Source organism: Marmota monax, unplaced genomic scaffold (assembly GCF_021218885.2).
Source record: "Marmota monax isolate L192 unplaced genomic scaffold, Marmota_monax_Labrador192_F-V1.1 WCK01_AAM20220418_F8-fsc00269, whole genome shotgun sequence".
In the NCBI taxonomy this organism is placed as follows: domain Eukaryota; kingdom Metazoa; phylum Chordata; class Mammalia; order Rodentia; family Sciuridae; genus Marmota; species Marmota monax.
Window position 1 is genome coordinate 365,024 of NW_026694072.1, and position 21,552 is coordinate 386,575.

Below are 21,552 nucleotides of genomic sequence, written 5' to 3' on the forward strand. Positions count from 1 at the left end.
GGCCCTTCTCACTGTACTAATTCAGGGGCCACCTCTGCCTCTGATAGATCTAGAAATTGAGGCTCTGAGAGGTCCCCCAAGTTGTCCAGGGTTACGTGTGGTGGTGGTGGCGGGATGCCGAGGACAGTTTTGTTGCCTCCCCCCACCCCCCTGCCACTCTGGTGAGCTGGTGATGGTGGCGATTTAAAGAGAAAATAACCTGGCTGCTGTAGCCCCACCTTCCAGGGGGCGGGCTGGAGCGGGCCACGCCCCCTTGGAGCGGGCCACGCCCCTCAGAGACCCCCTGGCCGCTCAGAGGCCACGCAGCCCCGTGGGACCTCACGGGAGCTTGTGGGTCTCCGGCTTGGAGTTGAGGCCAAACGGCGCTAGTTCAAGGTCTTGCTTTTTGGAGGTCAAGCTCAGGAGCCTGAACTTGTCCTGGCTTCCTGGGGGACAGGTCTAAGACATGGATCTGAGTCCAGAAAACAGGGAGCCACCCTGGAAAAGTGGGTGCCTGCTGACTCGGGTCCCTCCACTGCCCTCTGCTCCTGGGGCCCCCTCTGCTCTGGGGCAGCTCTGATTGCCAGAGGACGAGGCCATCTCCTGGTGGCCGAGTCGGGACATGTTAGGAATAGTGACGTTAGGTGCGGGCACCCCTGGCTACTGAGGCTATGAGCCCAGGAGGGTTCCCTGGGGAGGAGGACGTTAGGGTTGACACAGAAGGGTGCGGCTCCGAAGGAGGGGCGGGCCAGGGAGCCCCTTCATCAGCCTGATAGCGGGGTGCCCGGGCCGCGGACCCATGGGCCTGGCTTCTGGAGCTGAACCGGCCACGGGCAGGGGTCGTCTGCAGAGCGCGGCAATCGAGAGCTCAGGCTGGGAACTGGACAGGCCTGTGTCCTCTGCCAGCTGCTTCTCCGTCCTTGGGCCTCAGCTGGACAAAGTGACGGTCCTTCCTCAGCCCTCAGGACCTGGCGTGTAAAGCGCGACCATGCAGCATGCCGTGCTGAGTGACCAGAGGACTAGGTGCTGTTCAGCTCTGAGCCTGGTGCCCCGGCTGTTTGCACAAGCCGTGAGCTGTGCTGGTGACAGCAACAGTGTCCTGTCCTGTAATCCCCAGGGACTGTAGAAATACCGGGCAGGACTAGACATGCTGGAACAGCACCCATGCCAGAGGGTTCAGATGGGGAGACTGAGGCACCCAGGGAGTCCATGTCGGGGCAGGTACAGACCCTGGCAGGGCCAGGAGGTTTTCCAAGATGTAAGCGGTGGGCTGCCCAGACCTTCGGATGCGAGGGACCTGGCCATGAGCTCGGCTGCGGTCTTGCCTCTGCCCTTCTCCAGGTGGGTTCTGGGTGAACCAGAGAACAAGCTGGCACTGGGCTGGCCCTGATGGTGGCCACAGGTCCTCTGTGTCCCCATGTGTAAATGGGTGGTTGTGAGATACAAATGAGTGGCTCATAAAGTCCCCTTGGCATCCGGGGCCGGTGCTAATGATGCACTATCATGCTCCTTCCCAGGTCCCCCCAGCTCTGCCTCTCGGCTGGGTGCTGGGCTGCCTCGCTGACCGGCTCCCAAGGGCCTGGGTCTCACCCGAAGCGGCTGCTTCCTCCCAACGCCTCGGTTTCCCCCTCCACGGAGGCTGGGCAGCTGCTGGAGAACCCAGGGTCTGGAGCCCAGTACCCTCCTGGGGACTGGCTCCCTGTGCTGCCAGACTTGGGGGCCTGGTCTTGGGGAGGTGGACGCTCCCTCCTCTGCATTGGACTTACCAGCTGGCCACAGGGCCCCGCACATAAGAGGGATGCCTGGCTTCAGACTGGGGGAGGTTCTGAGTTTTCCTGGCCCAGATGTTGGGCTGGTAAGCCTAGGGGAGAAGAGCCTGGGGAAGCTGAGGCAGGATGTGCAGACTTGCTGTGTGACCTTGGGCAGATCACTGCATGTCTCTGATCCTCAGCTTCTCACTCTCAGACACCTCCCCACTTGCAAGGTGGTTTTGAGGCTCCCCAAACTAGCTCCAGGCACGGCAGGTCAGCCCAGCTGGGGAGGACACAGCCCACTTCACCCCCAAGGGCAGGAAGAAAGAGCAGCACAACCCAGACTCCAAAGCAAGCATACGGCGCAGACACCATTCTGCGTTTTCCTCTTTTTTTCTTTCTCTTCATTTTTAAAACAATATAGTGCGGAGCGCACTTCTCACAGTAGAATATAATGGTCAATTTTAGTATAAAAAAAAAAACATTCTCAGAGATTCGTAAATGCACTTAGTGCTTGAACAGGCCTTGGAGAGATACAGTACCGGGCCCGAGCGCCAGGAGGGCCGAGACGACGTGTGGGACTTCAGGCCTTGGGGACTTACTGGGGACCCCTGCCTCCCTTCCCCCCATGATCGAGGGGGGCCAGGCCCTGGAGGCCAGTCTGCCAGAAAGGAGTCGGATGGGGTCTCCCAAGTACAATCAGTAGGCTGCCCCCTTGCTGGCTCCCAGGAAACTTCCCTCCAAAGAAGGTAAGTGGGGTCCCTCTGAGTGGGGTCTAAGCTTGCAGGCCCATTGCCAGCCCCCATGGTGCCTCTTCCTCAGGATGCAGAAAATTGTAATAAATATACAAATCTAAGATGCAGGTGGTGTCCTCGAAGGAGGTCCCCTGTGCAGTGTGCAGCTTGCACAACTGTGCCCAGCAGCCCTATAAGATGTATTGGAGGGAAGGGGGGTAGATGTCGGTCCAGGGTACAGAGAATGGTGTGTGTGTCCGGGGGGGGGGGGGGCTGCAATTCTATTAAGAAGAAATCTGGAGGGGGGGGAGAGAGACTGAGGGAGGAGGGACTGAGGTGGGGGTGACGGTAGGACTCTGGGGTCGGAGTGGTCTTCACCTGGATCAACTGGCAGGGGGACCCTTTGGACCCCATGACTTCCTAAAGGCCCCCCTTTGCTCCTTTTTCCGGGAGACTGTGGGAAGAGACTCTGGAGCACCCCATTTCCTCCTGCACCCCACCCTGGTGGTCTGAGCCCCTCTTCTAGAGACCCAGAAAGAACCATTCCTGCGTTGCGGTGGCTTCTCTCTCCCTGCCTCTGCCGGCCTAGGTGGAGGGAGGCATGGACATCCCCGGGCCCTCCCCGTGTCCTGGGGTAGCCGATGGGGTGGGGCCTCCGAGGTCATCCAGCCTCTCTCGGTGCGCGGCACCGAGGCTTCCCTGCGGGATCGGCGGGCGCAGGGCCGGCCCCTGACCCCGCCCCTGACCCCGCCTGCAGCCTGCGTCCCCGCCCCGTCGGGCCGTCAGTCCGCGCCTGCGCCGGGCGGCCTTATCTGTAGACGGGCAGGCGGATGTGGGCGTGCTGGTGGTCGAGCAGCCGGGGCACGGCCACCGTCTCGTAGCCCTTGCCCAGCATCTGCTCCTTGATGCAGGGCGGCCGGATGTCGTTGATGAGGTACTCCAGGGACTGCAGGCTGCTGCTCAGCACCGACGTGTTGCACACGCTCTTGCTGGGCAGGCCCGAGAGGCCGTCGGCCGCGGGCCCCGCCAGCTCGCGCGCCGTCCCGGGCCCCAGCTCAGTCACCGCCACCGCCGCGGCGGCCGCCGGGTTGTAGCAGTCGCTGGTGGGGGTCACCAGCACGCTGTTCCAGGGGGCAGCAAAGTACTGGCCCACGGCGAAGCCGGCGGGCAGCCCCTCGTAGGCCCGCCCGCCGCACGCCTCGGGGGACTTGCTGGCCGCCGCGCTGCTGCTGCTGTAGGCGCGCAGGGGCTGCGGCGGCGGGGGCGGCTTCTGGGGCCACAGCAGGTAATCCAGGCCGCCGTCGGCGTAGCCTGCGGGCTTGGTGGCCCCCGCCAGGGTCAGGGCCGGCGTGGCTCCCTGGCCCAGCTCGGCGCCCTTGCGGCAGTCGGGCAGCCCCGCGGTGGCCGAGTAGGCCATGCTGGGGAAGCTGGGCACCGGGCCGTGCTTGGCCGGGCTGGGGTGGGGGACGGCCACACCCTGACAGGCGGCGGGTGCAGCGCCGGGGGCCTGGCACTGCTGGTTGAGCTGGTAGAGGATGCTGTGGATGGAGGGCAGGTTGGAGGGCGGCAGGGGCAGCCCGCGGCCGGGCAGGGGGATCACCGAGGCCGTGGTGGCCGCTGCGGGCAGGCTGGGTGGCGGGGCAGGCGCCTCGGGGGGCTTGGGGTAGGCGAGGGGCCCCAGGGTGCTGGGGGCTGGGTAGGGCGCAATGCCCACCTGCACGGTGGCAGGCGACAGCTTGGTCCGCTTGCCTTCTGCGCTCTTGAGCACGCCCTTGGCCGGCCCGGCGGGTGCGGCCCCGCTGGAGGAGGACACGGCGGCCTTGACGATGGCCAGCAGGCCCTGGTAGCCGCTGCTGTGCGGCGGGTAGGGGCTGTAGCGCTGGCCGCTGGTGTCGTAGCCGTTGACCGTGCGGCTGAGGTGCTTGTGCTGCGGCACCCGGATGTTGGTGGGGAAGATCTTGATGGACAGCGGGCTGTTGGCCACCTTCTCAGCGTAGGCGTCCAGCTCGGCCGGGCTCGGGTAGCGGGAGGAATGCATGGAGCTGGCCACCGTCTCACCTGTGGGGACAAAGGCACAGGTGAGGCCCGGAGACTGCACCCTCCTGCTGCCCACGACAGCTACGGGCCGCCCAGCCCCCTTGCCCTGTCTGTTCACTCCTTCCAAAATTAAAGCTGTGATGTACGGAAAGTGCAGGCCTCATGGGGTTGGTGGACTGTCACAAATGGAGCACACCCAGGTGACAGGTGGCACTGCGTCCCCTAAAGTCCCCAGCCACACCCGAGTTTTCCTGAGCTCTAACAGGACAGGCTGCTCATTTCTGGTTTCCATCCATGATGAGATGGAGCCCCACACCGCACCTGGTGTCGCTGGTGTCCTAGTGCCTGTGTCACTTAACGCTGTTGGTGAGATTCATCAGGGCCGCGTCACTCCTTCACTGCTATTAGCAGTGGGTGGGCACAACTGGCTCTGCCCCAGGGGAGTGGGTCATGATGGGTGGAGCTCCCCACCCCTCTAAAGCCCCTCCGGGTCCCCAGACATCTCTGAGTGCAGCTCACAGCCTCTCTGGGGCCAAGGTAGTAGGGACAGGGGCTGCACGAGATGGAAAGACCCTGGGCTCTGGGGCTGGATGGGACTGTGTGGCCCTGGGCAAGCTGGCTGCCCAGCTGAGCCTCAGTTTCCCTGCCTGTGGAATGGGTCTGCAGGGTGACCTGGAGGAATGAGGTCACCACTCTGGACCTTGGTTTCCTCATCTGTAAGATAGCGCAATGCTATTATTAAGGCTACCTGTGAGGGGGCAGTTTTAGTGGAACCTGGTGCTGTTAATACGCCCTCCGCAGAGCAAGGGGCTCGTGCTGCCCTTCCAGGTGGCACAGGTGGGGCTGTTGCTGCAGACCCTGCCACTGCCAGCCTCCTCACTGATCCTCCCGGAGCCTCCCCTGCTTGCCAGCTCCCAGTTGATCTGAGTGAAATGCCTGCCCTGGAGGCGCGTAGGCTAAGGGAATGGACCCAGCCAGGGGGGCAGGCAGCTCTCCAGAGGGAATGGATCCCAGTGAAGGGCTGAATCCACGGTGGCAGGGGTGAGGAGGGAGGGGAGTGACATGGCAGGGCAGAGGTCCATTGGTGAGGGAGAACGTCCCGGGTGGGTACCGTAAGTAACCTAGGATGAGCACAAAGGCCAGAGAAGGCTTGCATGGGAGGAGGGACGGAGAGGTGCCAGGGAGGGGCTCTCACAGGGGGCAGCGGGTCTCTCTGCAGGGGTACACTGGTGACATCTGGAGACGTGTCTGGTTGTCACAGCAGGGGGTGGAGGTGCTGCTGGCGTCTGGTGGGTAGACACACATCCCACAATGCACAGCATAGACCCCCACACACCAGGACCCCTCCAGCTCCAAATGTCAGCGGGAGCAGGATGGAGAAGCCCTGCCTGGGGGCAGCGGGCAGCCACGGGCGGAGTCCGGCAGCAGGAAGGGAGGAGGTGGCATCACACACCGTGTGGGGGCTGGGGCCATGTCCCTGTGTCCTAACCTGGGCAGGGCAGGTGAGCCCACGGTGGGTCCCCATCCCGACCCCGCCTGGGGCAGCCCCCCCCCAAGTGGCCTCAAATAAACTCAGTGTGGAGAATGGAAATGTCACTTTGGCCAACGGGGGAATCTTTCTCCGAGATTGGATTTAAACTACATTATACAAGCAATTTCATGGACACTTAGCGCCGCTCGGAGAGTCCCTCAAAAAAGGGACCCGTTCTTCATTTGCCAGCCATAAATCAGCAGTTGCTATAATGAGCACAAAAATGTCACTTTTATGCAATTTTACAGATGAACAAAACTGGTGAAATTAGCTGTGGTAACCCGACTAGAGTCAGCAAAACCAGCTGCCGGGGAAAAAATTATATCTGTATGTATTTTCGTTCCTCTTAAAGTCTCTTCCCAAGCAAGTTTCTGCCGTTGTGGTGTGAAAACTCATTTGTCCTCACCATTATACTTCCATTTGGAGTTTATCTTGAGTATCCAATGAGCCACCAACTGTGAAAATGATTAAATCTACAAAATCTATCTAATGGATGGAATAAATTAGGTGTTTAAAACCTTAAGAAGGGGGAAGAAAGCGACGAGTGTTCCCGGCCTCCACTAATTCAAGGAAGGGGCCTCCTGCCCCCACCTGGCCAGCTGGGCTCCTGGAGGGTGGTGCGGACCCTCTGGCTCTTGTGGGAGATGACCGTGGTGCCAGTACATGGTGCCATTTGGCAGGCACATACAGATGCCAGCCTCTGTGCCCAGGGCTCTTCTTGGTGGCTCTTGTTTGGAGGACTTGGTGGCTCTTGGGGTCACAGATAGGAAACAGGTCCTGGCATTCGGGAACTGACCCCCGAGACCCACCACTGCCCAGTGATTCTGACCCCTGAATTCACACGCTCTTGTGGCACCTGGGACCCACGCCAAGCAGGGCTGGTGAACCGTGTGGCTGGAACACGTGGATGGGGGCGTGTGGCTGCCGGAGCTTGGTCACAAGAGATGTCGTGGCTGCCTCTGGCTCTGCCTGCATCACTTGCTTAGGGGGGAGCCTCTGTCACAAGCGGATGCTGGAGCAGCCTCTGGAGAAAGGGAGATGAGTGGAGGCCTCTGGTCTCCGGGTCAGAGGGCAGCGCTGGGTGACGTGCTGACCGTACCCTCCTGAGAGACGCCAAGCCACTCAAGGCAAGGGAGAGAGCAGAGGATGGCTGCTGTTTTAAGCCTCTGAGCTCTGGAGTCACCTGCCACACAGAAGAGATGACACCCAGGGTCTCCACTATACAGATGAGGCAAGGACACCAGGTTTCCCACACAGCCAGCAGAGCGGAGCTGGGACCCATGTCCTCTGTCCACTTTCTGGGTCACAGTCACCCTGCCCAACCCAGGCAGGGCCCACGGAGAGCTGGGGGACTCCTGAGCCTCACTCTTCTTCAATAGAATTAAAAGGACCAGAGTCAGCCCAGGGGCTGGCGGACGCAGGAAGGTGACCCGCTGGAAGCCCCCCAGTCAGGCAGCTGTCACTGCTGTCCAGGCCCCTGCCCTGCCCTGCCCCTCTGGCGGCCTGGAGCAGAGTCCCGCCTGGACAGACCCCAGCGGTCCCCCACACCCTCCAGACTCGGGCTCCTGTGTCGGCTTGCTGTGCACCGCTGTGTCCCCAGTGCTCCCAGGAAGAAGCAGATGCTCAAAGACACCACAGTGAAGGAATGGCGAGGCCATGACCCGGTGCACCATCCCGCCGCTCCCTGTGCCCCAGCAGCCGTCGCCCAGGCCCCGCCTGCCATCTCCTGGTCCCCCTGCATGCGGGCAGCATACTGGGCCTCGGGGACCAGCACCCATCAAAGCCGATAAAACCCCCCCGCCTGGTGGAGCTGGCATCTGGGGGTGGGGGGCAGCAATCCATCCCGCCAACAGGGACCAAGCAGGAAGGATGAGTGACGTGACTCTTGCAGAGCGGAGCCTGGCGCCTCTGACTTGGTGCGGCTGCTGGATTCCACTGAAGAGCCTAGAAGTGATGCGACTTCCACAGCCCCCTATAAAGCCCATGCGACTGGGGTGACGGCTGGAGGCAGACTAGAGGTGTGGGGACCTCGGGGCACTGTGGGGACCTGGGTGTGGACCCCATGGAGGAGCCCGGGCTGGGGAAGACCCAGGTCACAGGACCCAGCTGGTGATGGGGGAGGGGCCCCTCAGCCGGCCAGCAGCAGGGACTGGATGGGCACCAGAGTGAGCTTTCCCAGGCTCTGACGAGGTGGGGGATAGGTGGGTGGAGAGAGGAGTTGGTCTCCCTCCTTCCCTCTCCAAGGTGGAACCAGAACTTGAAGGAAACAGCCCCCGGCGTCAACAGGGGCCACCCGAGGAGCGGCAGAGCATCCCGAGGCGGAAGGGAATTTTATCTTTGCCTCTCTGTCATCACCAGTGGCCAGCTATGACCGCTATTGACTCAGGATGGGGGAGGTCCCCCTGGGTCCTGGGGGAGGGGATGCTCTTAACCTCTGCATCTGGCCCTCTTCCAAACATCCTCCTTAACCCTTGGCATCGAGCAGCCTGCTGGCCACTCCAGCTGCCCCTTCTGCCCAGGGCAGAGGAGAGGCTGTGGCAGATGGCCTTATGGCACCTGAGGGGTGGAGTGGCATGCAGGCTCCTAGTCACAGACCTGGTTCAAATCCCAGCTCAGCTACACACTTGCTGTGTGACCTCGGTCATGTGAATGCCCCTCTCTGAACCTCAGTTTTCTCTTAGTATGTAAAATGGGTCAGTGCTGCTGCTGACCTTGCAGGGGGGGGGCTTCCTGGGGAGCGTAAAGGGCTGGCCTGGCTTGGTCCCTAGGCCCATGGGCACCGTGGGTGTTGCGGGTGTTGGTTTCGCTGAAGCCGCCACCACCTTGGGCTGCCAGGCTCAGACCTCCCTCGGTGCCTCCTCCCTTTCAGGCCCCTGGAGGGCGCACTGTGACCTGGAGAGAAGGGGGACTGGGGTGTGCAGAAACCAAGGTGCCCGGCTGTGAACCAGGCCACGCCTCGTGCTGTCCCTCACCCTGACCGTCTCTGCCCACCGAGGCCCCCATTAAGGGCTTGTCAGGAAATGTAAAAGGCTGGCTGGAAGTGCTGCGAATCGTCACCGCCATTAAGTTAATGTTATGGGCCTTTTACAGGTGCGTTAAATAGACGCGGTTATTAACGAGTATATTAAGCCAATTAAAGCCAGCCCTCTGAGTGGGATTTAATGTCGCCACAGGGAGACGGGAGGGGGCCTGGCTGCATGGCTGCCTGCTGGAGGCTGGGGGGGAGGGGGTGGGTGGCGACCACCGTGGTGAGAAGCTAAGCTCCGCTGGAGACCAGTCACCAGTTCTGCCACTTGCTGTGGGTCACCTTGGGCACGGGAGCCTCCAGTCCTCATCTGCAAGAAGGGACGAAGGGGTGGCCTTGTCACAGGGGATGCCGAATCACTGTGGTGCTCGATGCCCCCTGGAGCCCCTAACAGAACTGCTCATCCAGGGCGAGGTGGGACGCCAGCCCAGCATTCCTGGCCTCACTGTCCCCTGGGGACCGAGGCACCAGCCATGGACCTGGGTCCATCCCTCCAGGGAGAGGCGTGCTCTGTCCAGCCCTCTCCACCCTTTGTTCTGGAGCTGGCCCCAAGTGACAGAGAAGCAGACTGAGGCTCAGAGGGGACAAGTCCCTAGCTCAAGGTCCCAGGGCTGGGAGTGGTGAGCCGCAGGCTCTGGAGCCACCTCCTGGATGGCTCTGTGGCCCCCCGGCTCCCACTGGCTCACAGAGTGTGACCCCGGAGCAGCGGTTCCCTGGGTGACCTCAGGTCCTTGGGTGTAGAGTGGGGCTGCCTGTCACTTTCCCACAGGAGACAATGACAGGTGTGCGTGGCACATAGTAGGTGTTCAGACCTGTTGCCTCCTCCATGAAGGCTCGCCAAGACACACGGGGTGTTATCTGGGTTAAAATGGGGGAGCGAGGATGTGTCAGGCTTCAGGACAGAAGGGGCCCCTGGGCACAGGGCCTGGCCCCAGCCCCCAGGGAGAAGCGGCCCCACATCTGCATTCCCCTTCGAGGTGACACTCCGCCCTTGGAGGTGGCAGCCTCCTGAATGCTCAATTAACGTGACACTAATTAGCTGGTGGCACCAGCAGAATCCCTAATGAGGTCGCCCGGGAGGGGGAGGGGGGCCGCCTGGCCAGGGCAGACGCAGCTGTTCTCTGGCCGCTGCTGGAGTGGCAGGGCGGCTCTTCAGCCCTTGGATGTCCCAGGGACACGGCCCGCCCCAGCCCCCTGACCTGGGTAATGGTCTGAGGGTCAGACCTGGTTAGAAACCAGCTGTTCCAGTTACCAGAAGGGGACCTCTGGGAAGTGACCACAGCCCTCTGTTCCCCTGGGGGAAGGAGAGAAGATCAAATGAGTGTGTGTGTGTGTGTGTGTGTGTGTCAGAAGGCTGGTATACAGAAGGTGCTCAGCAGAGGCCGCTGCCCAGACATGTGCCCGGACATTCAGGGATCCTGCACATACAAAGGTGGGCAGGGGTGCCCAGACACCCACTCACACCCACACACACGCCTCCTCACCCCGAGGCCCAGCCAGAGCCCTGGGGTGGCTGAGGGACCCTGTAGGGGAGCCTGGGGGTGCTCCTGTCCCCCTTGGCCTGACTTTCAGCCCTGGCCTGGGCTCAGTCTTGGAGATCCCACTCCCCCTCCCCCAGTGCTCAGGGACCGCTGCTGCCTGGTCTCTGGCCATATGACACACGGGTCTCCATCCTTGCCTGTGTTGGCCTGGCGCCTGTCTGCCCCGCCCACCTGGCCTCGGGCTGCAGCCTCCTCCGGGTCCGGTCCCCATCCTTCTCTTTCTGGGGCTCTTTCCCGGGAGACGGTCCGTGGCAGTGTTGTGGACACCTCTCTTGATGTGTGGCCTCTCTTGAGTGTTCATGTGGTTTGATGCGTCCTTTAGTTGTGGCCTCTCTCTCCTCTTGGAAGCACTCCCCACCCTGGGGATGACACTCTCCATCCTTGTCCTTCCACAAGGGGGAGGTCTGCCTTCTGGCTGTTAGAGCTGCTGTCTGACTGGGGTTTCTCCGTGTGTACGGTGCGAGGGAGGCTCCACCTTCACCTATTCCCGAAGGACAGCCAGTTGTCTCAGCACTGGGGTGGATTCCCCGTGACCTGCGGGGCCCACTTACTCCTAGATGGAGCTCACTGTGGCTGTGGGTCCTGCCCTGTCCCAGCCTTCAACCACGGCAGTAAAGCCCAACGCCCAGCCCCGTACCTTATCAAGAGTGCCACACTGGACTTTAGGTCTTTCCTTCTCAACTTCAAAGTGAGCTTTTCTTTTTTTTTTTTTTTAAATAATTTTTTTAATATTTATTTTTTAGTTATCAGCGGACACAACATCTTTGTATGTGGTGCTGAGGATCGAACCCGGGCCGCACGCATGCCAGGCAAGCGCGCTACCGCTTGAGCCACATCCCAGTCCCCAAAGTGAGCTTTTCAAGTCACACACACACACATACACACACACACACACACCTAAGATGTAGGGCAGAGGCCGGGCGCCGTGGTGCACACCTGTCATCCCAGCAGCTCAGGAGGCTGAGGCAGGAGGATTGTGAGTTCAAAGCCAGCCCCAGCAACTTAATGAGGCCCTAAGTAACTTATCAAGACCCTGTCTCTAAATAAAATCTAAAAAAGGGCTGGGGATGTGGCTCAGTGATTAAGTGCCCCTGGGTTCAATTCCTGTTACCAAAACAACAACAACATTAACAAATGTAGGGGTTAGATTGAACATTTTTCTATCTTGGATCTCTGTCCTTGAGCATGGCACACGTCTAAGTTTATTTAGGCCTTTTAAAGATAGCAGGAATAAACTTTTATTTTTCTGTACAAATGCCATTTACGTCTTCTGCCGACTTATTACAATTTTAAATGTTATACCAGGAACTTAGATGAAATGGACACATTCCTAGGCCTAAACTACCAAAACTGACTTGAGAGACAGGAAATCAGAACAGACCTAATAGCAAGAGCATGAATTAGAAATCAAAACACTACCCACCACCACGCAAAGCCCCGGCCAGGATGGGTTTGCTGGTGAATTCTATCAAGGGTTTAAAGAAGAATTATTACCAGTTCTTTATAAACTCTTCCCCCAAAGAGAAGAGGGAACACTCCTAAAGTGATCCTGGGAACCCAGCATTATTACCTTAATACCCAAACAGAAGACCCCTCTCCCCCCCCTCACAAAACTGTATATATACACAAAACCTCTCTGCATTGTGAGATAGAAAAATCCACAACGTACCAGCAAACCAGATCCAGTCACATAAAAAGAACTACACACTGTGACCAAGTGGGACTTGTCCCAGGAATGTAAGGTTGGTTCAACATCAAAAAATCAATTAAGGTAACACCAGATCCACAGAAATAAAGGGCAGCTACCCCACGGTCACTTCAGTGGAGGCAGCAAAAGCATGTCCCCCTCCACATCCTTCCAAGTCAAAGACACCGACGCCCTGGGAGAATCCCAGGGCCGACTTCATACCTAATGGTCAAAGTCTGAATGTGGCCTCCAGAATGAGGAGGGAGACGGAGACACCTGGTGTCCCACGTGTGCCGCAGGGGGCTTCCATTGCCAGGACGATTAGATGAAAAGCAAGGAAGGACCCTCCTATGAGAAGGGAAGGAGGAAGGCATCTCTATCCACAGATGCAAACACCATTCGAATACACAAGTCCCACGAGGCTGCAGGACACAAGATCACGTCACAAAGATAAACTGCATCGTCTACACACTCGCACGGAGCAATTAAAAAATGAAATTAAGGAAATGGGCTGGGGATGTAGCTCAGTCGGTAGAGTGCTTGCCTCGAATGCCCAAGGCCCCGGGTTCAATCCCCAGCACCACAAAAAAAAAAAAAAGAGAGAGAAAAGAAATCGATCCCAGGGCTGGGGCTGTGACTCAGTAGCAGAGATCTTGCCCAGCATGCACAGGGCCCTGAATTTGATCCCCAGCCCAAAAAGAAAAAAAAAAAAAAAAAGAACCAATTTCATTTACAATAGCATCAAAAATAATAAAGTACAAATAAATTTCAACAAAAGAAGGGCAAGATATCTGAAAACTTGAAACCCATATTGAAAGAAATCATTTAAATAAGTGGGAGGATGCCTTGTCGACGTGAATTGGAAGGCTTGGTGTCGGATGGCGTTCTCCCCAAATTCATCTACAGACCCAAGGCAACCCCTCTTTGAATCTCACCGGGCCTCTTAGCAGAAATTGACAAACTGATCCTAAAATTCATGGGACCCAGGACATCCAAAACAGATCTGAAGGACAAAGTCGGAGGAATCATACCTTCTAACTTTCAAACTGACTGCAGAGTCACACTCATCAAGACACAGAGACAGGAATGGAGAACATTGGAACAGAGAGCCCAGAAATAAATCGTCACCCTCACAGTGATGTATGCCAGGGTTTCCAGAAAACTCAATGGGGGGAAAATTGGTTTCTTCAAGGAAGGGTGCTGAGACAACTGTGTCCACGTGTAACAGAAGGAAGTGGGCAGCCTTCCTACACCACACACACAAATTAACCCCAAATCTATCAAAGACTAAATGGAGGAGCTAAACCTAGAAAACTCTTGGGAGAAAACACGGGGTCCACTGGGGTTCATCTTCAGGAACTTGGATTATACAAAGCCTTCTTAGATAAAACGCTAAAAACCCAAGTGACCAGTGACATTAAAGACTTTTGTCTTCAGAGGGTACCATAAAGAAAATGCACAAGATCACCCCAGAATGGGAGAGAATATTTGTGAATCAGGCGTATGATATAGGACTTGTATCTAGAAAACATGAAAACCTTCTATAACTTGATAAGAAAGAGACCTGAATTTAAAAGGGGCAACAAGTCAGGGGTGGTGGACCACACCTGTAATCTCAGCCATTCAAGAGGCTGAGACAGGAGGTTCAAAAGTTCAAGGCCAGCCTCAGCAACTTCACAAGACTTTTGTCCCTGAATAAAGAAGTAAAAAGGACTGGGGATGCAGCTCAGGGGTCAAGTGAGCGCCCCTGGGTTCAACCTCCTCAGTCATTAGGGAAATGTGAATTCAAACCACACTGAGACGCCACCTCACACCCACTAAGATGGCATAAAACAAAAAGGCAGAGGATACTGCATGTGGGTGAAGGTGTGCAGACACAGATCAAACAGGCAACAGGGCAGCCATTCTGGAGAAGACCCGGCGCCTGCTCAGAAAGTCAACTGTGACCGCGTGAGCTGGCGGTTCCACTCCTAGGTACATACACAAGAGAAATGAAGACATACATCCATAGGAAACCTGTACACAAATGTTCCCAGCATAATTCACAACAAACAACAAAAAAGTCCATCAACTGATAAATGGATAAATAAAACATGGCATAACCATATAATGGATTATTATTCATCAATAAGAAGGAAGGACATGCTGATACACACCATGATGTGGATGAACTTTGGAAATGATAAAGGAATTAGCGTAGAAGTGTCCAAAACAGACAATTTTGTAGAGACTCAAAGTAGTTCAGTGGTTGCCTGGGGCTGAGGGGGCTGGGGAGAAATGAGGAGTGACCACTTAATTAGTTCTCGGGGTTGAGAAAATGTTCCTGAATTTCAGAGTGGGGAGATTGCATGACTCGGTGGATAGAATAGAAACTCCAACTCCAGCCTGCAACCAGTTTGTGTCAATAAAGTTTTTTTGGAACACAGCCACACCCACAGTTCATTTATGGAGTCTATGCCTGTCTCCTACTGGACCCTAAAACTTTAATACATCCTACCAGAGACTAAATGCCCTGCAAGGCTGAAAGTATGTACTCTGCATGGAATGTGTGCCCACCTCTGTGGTACAGTGCGATTGTGTTCGTATGTTGGTCTCATGATCTGGCTGAAGTCTCATTCTCTTGGGTTCCCTGGGCAAATAGTTTTCTGATCCTTTTTTTTTTTTCTGGTACTGGGGACTGAACTCAGGGGCACTCAGTCACCAAGCCACATCCCCAGCCCTATTTTGTATTTTACTTAGAGACTGGGTCTCACTGAGTTGCTTAGGGCCTCGCTGTTACTGAGGCTGGCTTTGAACCGGCGATCCTCCTGCCTCAGCCTCCCAGGCTGCTGGGATGACAGGTGTGCACCACCTTGCCTGGCTGATCCTTCCATCTTTTAATTCACTTTTCCTGTCTTGCTGTGCTGGCTGGGACTCCTGCAGTGTGGACAGGCGATGACTTGGACCTCTGCTCAGGAGTACTGGTTAGTGGATGTGGCTCGACACTGTGGCAGATGAGGGAGGCTGCCTGCCCTCTCGGATGGCTTGGCTCAGAGCTTATTTTCACTTGTGAGGTCACAGGTGGGGGTTTGGCCCTCCTCCTGCAGTGGGGCGGTGTGGGGCCCTCGGGCTGCAATTGGCAGCAGCTACATCATCGAATCTGCTGCAGAGGCCAAGGTTTGTTCTGAATTTTACTGGAATTTAAATGGCCCCATGTTTTGTTAGTGAAGCAGTGGTCCTGCTGGGATGCTCAGGGGCTCTGGTTCCCTTGGGCAGTAGCTCCAGCTGGGGGCTTCGGGGGGCCTGTAGGGCAGGGGTCAGGGGAGGGTGGGCGCTGGGCATGAGCTGGCCTTGGTCTCTCACTGAGGATGAGAGATGGGTATGGGCATTGGGCTGGGCTCCCAGCCCCCAGCTCCCAGCACTGGGGCTGCTGCCCGCGGGCTGTCCTCTTCCGTGCCTGCCCTCACATCATGGCCGAGGAAACTGAGGCCCAACCACTCACCTGCCCAAGACCATGCAGGTGCCCATTCAGGCACAGCCAAAATTTGACCCCTAGACCTGTCTCGGCCTGCAAGCCAGTGCCCTGGGGGTCAACGGGAGGAAGGCAGGTGTGCGCCCCCCACCTACTGAGGAGCAACTGAGGCTGGAGGGCCACACCACTGCCTGAGTCCAGCAGAGGACAGAGGAAGCTCCCACCTACCTCCTGGGCAGCTGCCCCACCCCCAGCCCCCTTGGAGGCGGAAGAGACCAGTCCCTGGATCCCCGTCCACGGCCCCCCGTGCCTCCCTGTGGTGACTCACAGTTTGTGTATTAACACACGATGAGAAAGCCAAATATTTATCAGTGGGAAGTTCTGAAGCAGCTGAAATCAATCATTTTCTGTCCCAGGGGTGGGCAGACCCTGCCTGGGACCCCGGGCCTCTGGCCAGCTGGGAGGAGCGTAAGGCCCGAGGTAGGGGAGGGGAAGGGACTTCCCCCCTCCCTGAATTTTTCTTCTTTTTCTCCAGGTCACTTTCTTTGGTCACCTGGAATAGGCTCCTGGACACACAAATGAGGCCCCTTCAGCTCCCAGAGGTGTGACCTGCGGCCGGGTCTGGTTCACCATGCTCTGGGCATGCACGGAAGCTGGTCCTCGGGAGCTCTGTGTGGTCTGACTGCTCTGATCCCATTTTATAGGAAAAGGAGGGCGGGGTCTCAGAGTGCCCCCTTCTCCAGCTGACCTTTAGCCATTGTCACCACAGATGGGCACAGCTGGGTGGCTTGTCTGCTTCACCCTATCTGACCCTCTGATGGCCTGACCCTCTGAAGGGGGAACACAGGCCCCAGGAGGCCGACTGACTTGCCCAAGGCCTGGTAGACTTTTCTCCCTTGGGGGGAAGCGGCAGGGCTGGCTCTTCCTGCCTGCCTGGTTCTGCCCAGGGCAAAAGGTCTCCATCACCCCAGGGTCATGCCCAGAAGAAAGGGGCAGGAGCCTCCTCCGCCCAGTGTCCAGGCACTGACTGGCAGCGGAGCACTGGATTCAATTTGCGTCTCTCCCTTCCTCCCTTCCTCCCTCCCTCTTTCCTGTGCTTTTCAATTACAGGCAGAGTCTGTCTTTTCCAATCAGCGCAGAGATGAGAAAGGACCCGTGCACAGGGTGGTGACCCTTCATGCTCTCTGGTTCCAGCCTGGGAGCAGAAGGGAAGGTCCAGCCCAAGTCACAAGGCTCAGCTCCTGTCTCCAGTTCCAGAAGCAAAAGGCAAGGTGGGGAGGCCCTGACAGCTGTGTGGCAGCAACCAGAGGTGAATGCGATGACTCTTGGAGGCAGTGAGTTCCTCCTGGGAAAATTATTTTTCTTTTTGCACAGTTATTGTGCACAAAGATGTTTAGAGTACTGAGAGAAGCTGGGTGTGGTGCACATGTGTAATCCCAGCAACAAGGGAGGCTGAGGCATGAAGATCACCAGTTTGAGAGTCTGAGGCCAGCCTCAGCAATTTGGTGAGACCCTGTCTTGGAATAAAATATAGAAAAGGCTGGGGATGGAGTTCAGTGGTAGAGCACCCTGGACTCAATCTGAGAGACTAGAAATAACCTCAATGCTCATCAGCAAAGATATAGTTAAATGTCATTCTTTAAACCCTGAAGCAAAATACTGATAAACCCCTAAACCAACAAGGTGAATAAGCTCCAAACAGCAGCAGAGGTCAAGTGAGGCTGCGGGAAGAAGCAGCGGAAAGATCCTGCAGCTATAGGCTTCAAAAAAGTCAGTAGTGCACTTCCCAACAGTGAGGTGTACACCCCGAGATATAAAACCTAAACCCTTTATTGGTAGCTGCAAAAGTAGGGGTGCATTGTCTGGTGATAGACCCAAATTGGCTTAGAACAGAGGAGGGGGCTGCACAAGAAATCACACAGAGTAGCCATGTTTGTGGGAACCTATTTGTCTCTGAGGCAACTGGAGGGAAATAAAGAATGAATGAGTTTCACACATAGTCCTAAGGAGAACTCCAGGACGTGGCTCTGGCCTCTCCTCAACCCGAACCTCCTGCACGTAGCAAGGCTGGGAAAAACTCACTTCCTCCAAAGGAAAAGTAATTAATATTAGACCAGCATAGGACCTAGTCAAAACACATTTAAAAAAATGAGTTAAAAAATGAAAAGGAAATGGGGAGTTAGGCTTACTCAGAAGGGGGTCCCCAGGGAAGACAAGTGAAAGACAGCCAGTATATGCTTAACCAGAGTCTTCAACGGAATAATACAAGCCCCGGATTCACAGGCTCAAGGGGCACGGTACCATGCTCCAGAGGAAACAGACTCCAAGGTGATTAACCCGAAGAGGTATCCTAGTGAAGTAACTGGCCGTGAAAGGTACAGAAAGATCCAAATCGAGTTCAAGGAGGAAAAATCAGCTTCGACTTCTCCCTTGCAACATGTGACCACAGAAGGCAGTAGAACGAGGAAAACAAAATCCTCAAGGAAATCAAGTGACCCACAAACAACTTCTTCTTTTTACTGTTCAAGTAGAAAGACGAGAAACAGAACATTCCACATGGGCAGGAGTGGTGTTCACAGGAGGCTTCGGCTACACGGGAGGGCCCACTTGGAATGACAGGATGTAACATGGAGCCGTGGCAAGCACTGAGCTTATTTATCAAGGAGACTGAGATGGAGGCAGATGTGGGGATGTAGCCAACTGCCCACTTTCTAAGTAATGGCATCACTGACATCAAAGGGAAAGGCCGGGTCACCAGGGGGATGGTAAAGTAGATGATACCTTCATCTTTAGCAGCCAGGATCAAAAGGGATCCTTTCAAGCTGATGTCAGGTAACAGAGGTTTAAAAACACAAAGTCAAGAGGAAAATGGAGGACACTGATTTCATCATTTTGTTTGTCTCAGAGAAAGTTATTTAAAATCACGCTACCAGAGCAAAAGCACCAACCTGCCCTATGGCGAGGAGGTACATGAAACCAGATCACGAAGTGAGAGGCTTCTAAACTCAAAGTACATGATGACTGACTTAGGACCAGACATCTGTCATAGCAATAAATGTAAATGGGCTAAACTCTCCTATTAAAAGGGGGGAAAGGGCTGGGATTGTGTCTCAGCGGTAGAGCGCTCGCCCAGCACAGACGGGACCCGGGTTCGATCCTCGGCACCACATAAAAATAAAGGCATTGTGTTGTGTCCATCTACACCTAAAAAATAAAACATGTGTATAAAAAAGGGGGAAAAGGTACTTAGATTGGATCACAAAGCTGAATCCCACTCTATAGTACACAAGTCACATTTAATTCAGAAAGGCTGAGATAAAAGGATTGGCAAGGATTTCAAGAAAAATGTAATAAAACAGTAGAGGTTCCTATTTTTTTTTTTCCGCCTTTAGTACCAGGGATTGAACCCAGAGGTGCTCCACCACTGAGCTACATCCCCATCCCCCTTTTCATTTTTTATTTTGAGGCAGGGTCTCACCAAGTTGCCAATCCTGGCCCCAAACTTGCTCTCCTCCTGTCTCAGCCTACTGAGTAGCTGGGGTTAGAGGCCTACAGCACCACACCTGGCCAGGTTGCCATTTTAATGGATAATACTGAATCCAGAGCAAAAAGCATAAAATACCCTATGGATTTAAGGCCCTGATAGTTAAGCACTAAATAACACTTATCATCACTCATAAGGCCAAAGCTGCAGGTGATACAAGAACCAGACTGGAACACATTAGCAGAAGGTGTCTGATTCCTTCTTCATCCATGATGGGGGAGATTCCAAAGACCTGATAAACAGGATTACTGGGGTACATATAATTGGTAGATACCAAACTCTGAATCCCCAAAGCAGGGCCACACCTCTTTTTAAGTCCCCATTAAAAAAAAAAAAATCCATGTGATACACAAAAATTACTGTAGATTATGTCACACAGAAAACTTCCATAAAGTTCCAAACAAGCAGAAATAGATAAGATTCTTTGTTCATAATGCAAAATAAAATAAAATGCTAGAAATCAGAAACATTGAAAAGCATCTACTACCTAAACAGACGTGTGGGGCTCAAATGAGTCTTAAACCAAAATGTTGAAGTATCTAGAAAATGATGAAATTGAAAACATCACATATGAGAACCTACAGGGCACGGCCAAAGTGCTCAGAGACAGCCTTGATCTTCCTGTTTTGTTCTTTTCTGTTTATAAGTATAAAGATTTAAGTAACTTAACAAAATTTAAAAGAAAACAGAAGGAAAGTCTTAAATGAGCTAAAAGTATACATTTATGAATTAGAAACCAGAAAAAGATAATTACTAAAAAAAAAAAAAATCCTGAAGATGGATCTTTGGGGAAGGGATATGGATAATATCATTATCTAACTAACCCAATCAAGAAAAATGAGAACAAAGCACAAAATACACAATAAAGGAATTAAGATGGAGCTGGGGATGTGGCCCAGTGGTAAAGGGCTTGCCCAGTACTGAAAATAAGAAAGAACGAAAGAGAGAAGGGTAAAAATCGCCACTTGAAAGAACTGAAAAAAAAATTACTTTATTTAGTCTCATGCAAACAAATTTGAAAGCCTGAGTGGGGAATGGTGGTGCACGTCCATAATCCCAGCTACTGGGGAGGCTGAGACAGGAGGATTGCAAGCCCCAGGCCAGCCTGGGCAACTTAGTGAGACCTTGTCGCAAAATTAAAAGGGCTGGGGATGTAGTTTAGAAGTAGCATGTGCAAGGGACTGGGTTCAATCCCTAGGACTACAAAAAGACATACATGCATACCCACATACATACCTGAATAAAATGGGTAGTTTTTAAGACAAACATAATTTACCAAATTCATTCAAGAGGCAGTAGGACAACTGAAACTAACCAATTATCGCAGAAGAAATAGAAGACATCATCAAGGAGCTACCAACCCACCAGAAATAAATGCAATACTCCAGACAGTTTCATGGGGGAACCAACCAACCTTTAAAGAACAGATCATCTCATGTCTATTCAAGTTGTCCCAAAGCACAGGGAAAAGACTGCAGACAGCAGAACCCAACAAAAAATCATTTTAGAAAAATAACAATCTGTGATGAAACTGAAGCAAAAGTCTGTGTAAAATAACAAACCCAACCCAGCAAGTATTTTATAAAATAATAATAATAATAAAGGTCCCATGACCAAGTGGAGTTCAACCAGGAATGCAAGGATGGTTCAATATGAAAAACTCTAATAGTGTCCTTTGTATTAATAGTTTAAAGAAACCGCATGTTCATTTTCATAAAATGAAAAAATCATTTGGCAAAGTTCAACATATGCTTTTGATTTTAATACACCTTAACAGGACTAGATGAAGACTTACTTCATCCAATAAAATACCTGCCCAAAGTTACATTTCCTCAATGGAGACATATCTAGAACTTCAAAGTAAGAATGTCCATTACCACCATTACTTTCACTGTTCCAGGGGCAACAGCCAACTCTATGAAATAAAACAAAGAAATGAAGGGATAGAACAAAGTAGTAGGCAAATTTACCATTTGCAGTGATACCCTGAAAACCCCAGAGACGAAATTGAAAAGCCATTATAAACAATAAAAAGAATTCAGTAAAGTGGCAGAAGTTAACAGCCTTCCTAGAAACAGCCTCCACTTATGGAAGAAGAAAATGAATCAAAAAAAGCTAAACCTATGCAGAAGTGAACATAACCAGAAAATGTGCAAGATCTAAATGAGGCAAACATCAAAAGGAATTCCAAATAAAACTGAAAGGCGTAGCACATTCTTGGAGGAAAAGATGGCCTTGTAAAATGGACATTTCCTCCCAGATTCATCTGTAA

General features: G+C 54.2%; 1 protein-coding gene across 1 annotated transcript in view; it reads right to left on the reverse strand.

Annotated features, from left to right (window-relative positions):
* Positions 1-442: 442 nt before the first annotated feature.
* Fam222a (family with sequence similarity 222 member A) overlaps positions 443-21,552 on the reverse strand; it is a 49,239-nt gene continuing 28,129 nt past the window's right edge. Inside the window, exon 3 of the mRNA XM_046464352.2 lies at positions 443-4,522. Within this exon, the coding sequence (XP_046320308.1) occupies positions 3,273-4,522 (1,250 nt within the window). The 3' untranslated portion in view covers positions 443-3,272. The remainder of the gene's footprint in view (positions 4,523-21,552) is intronic.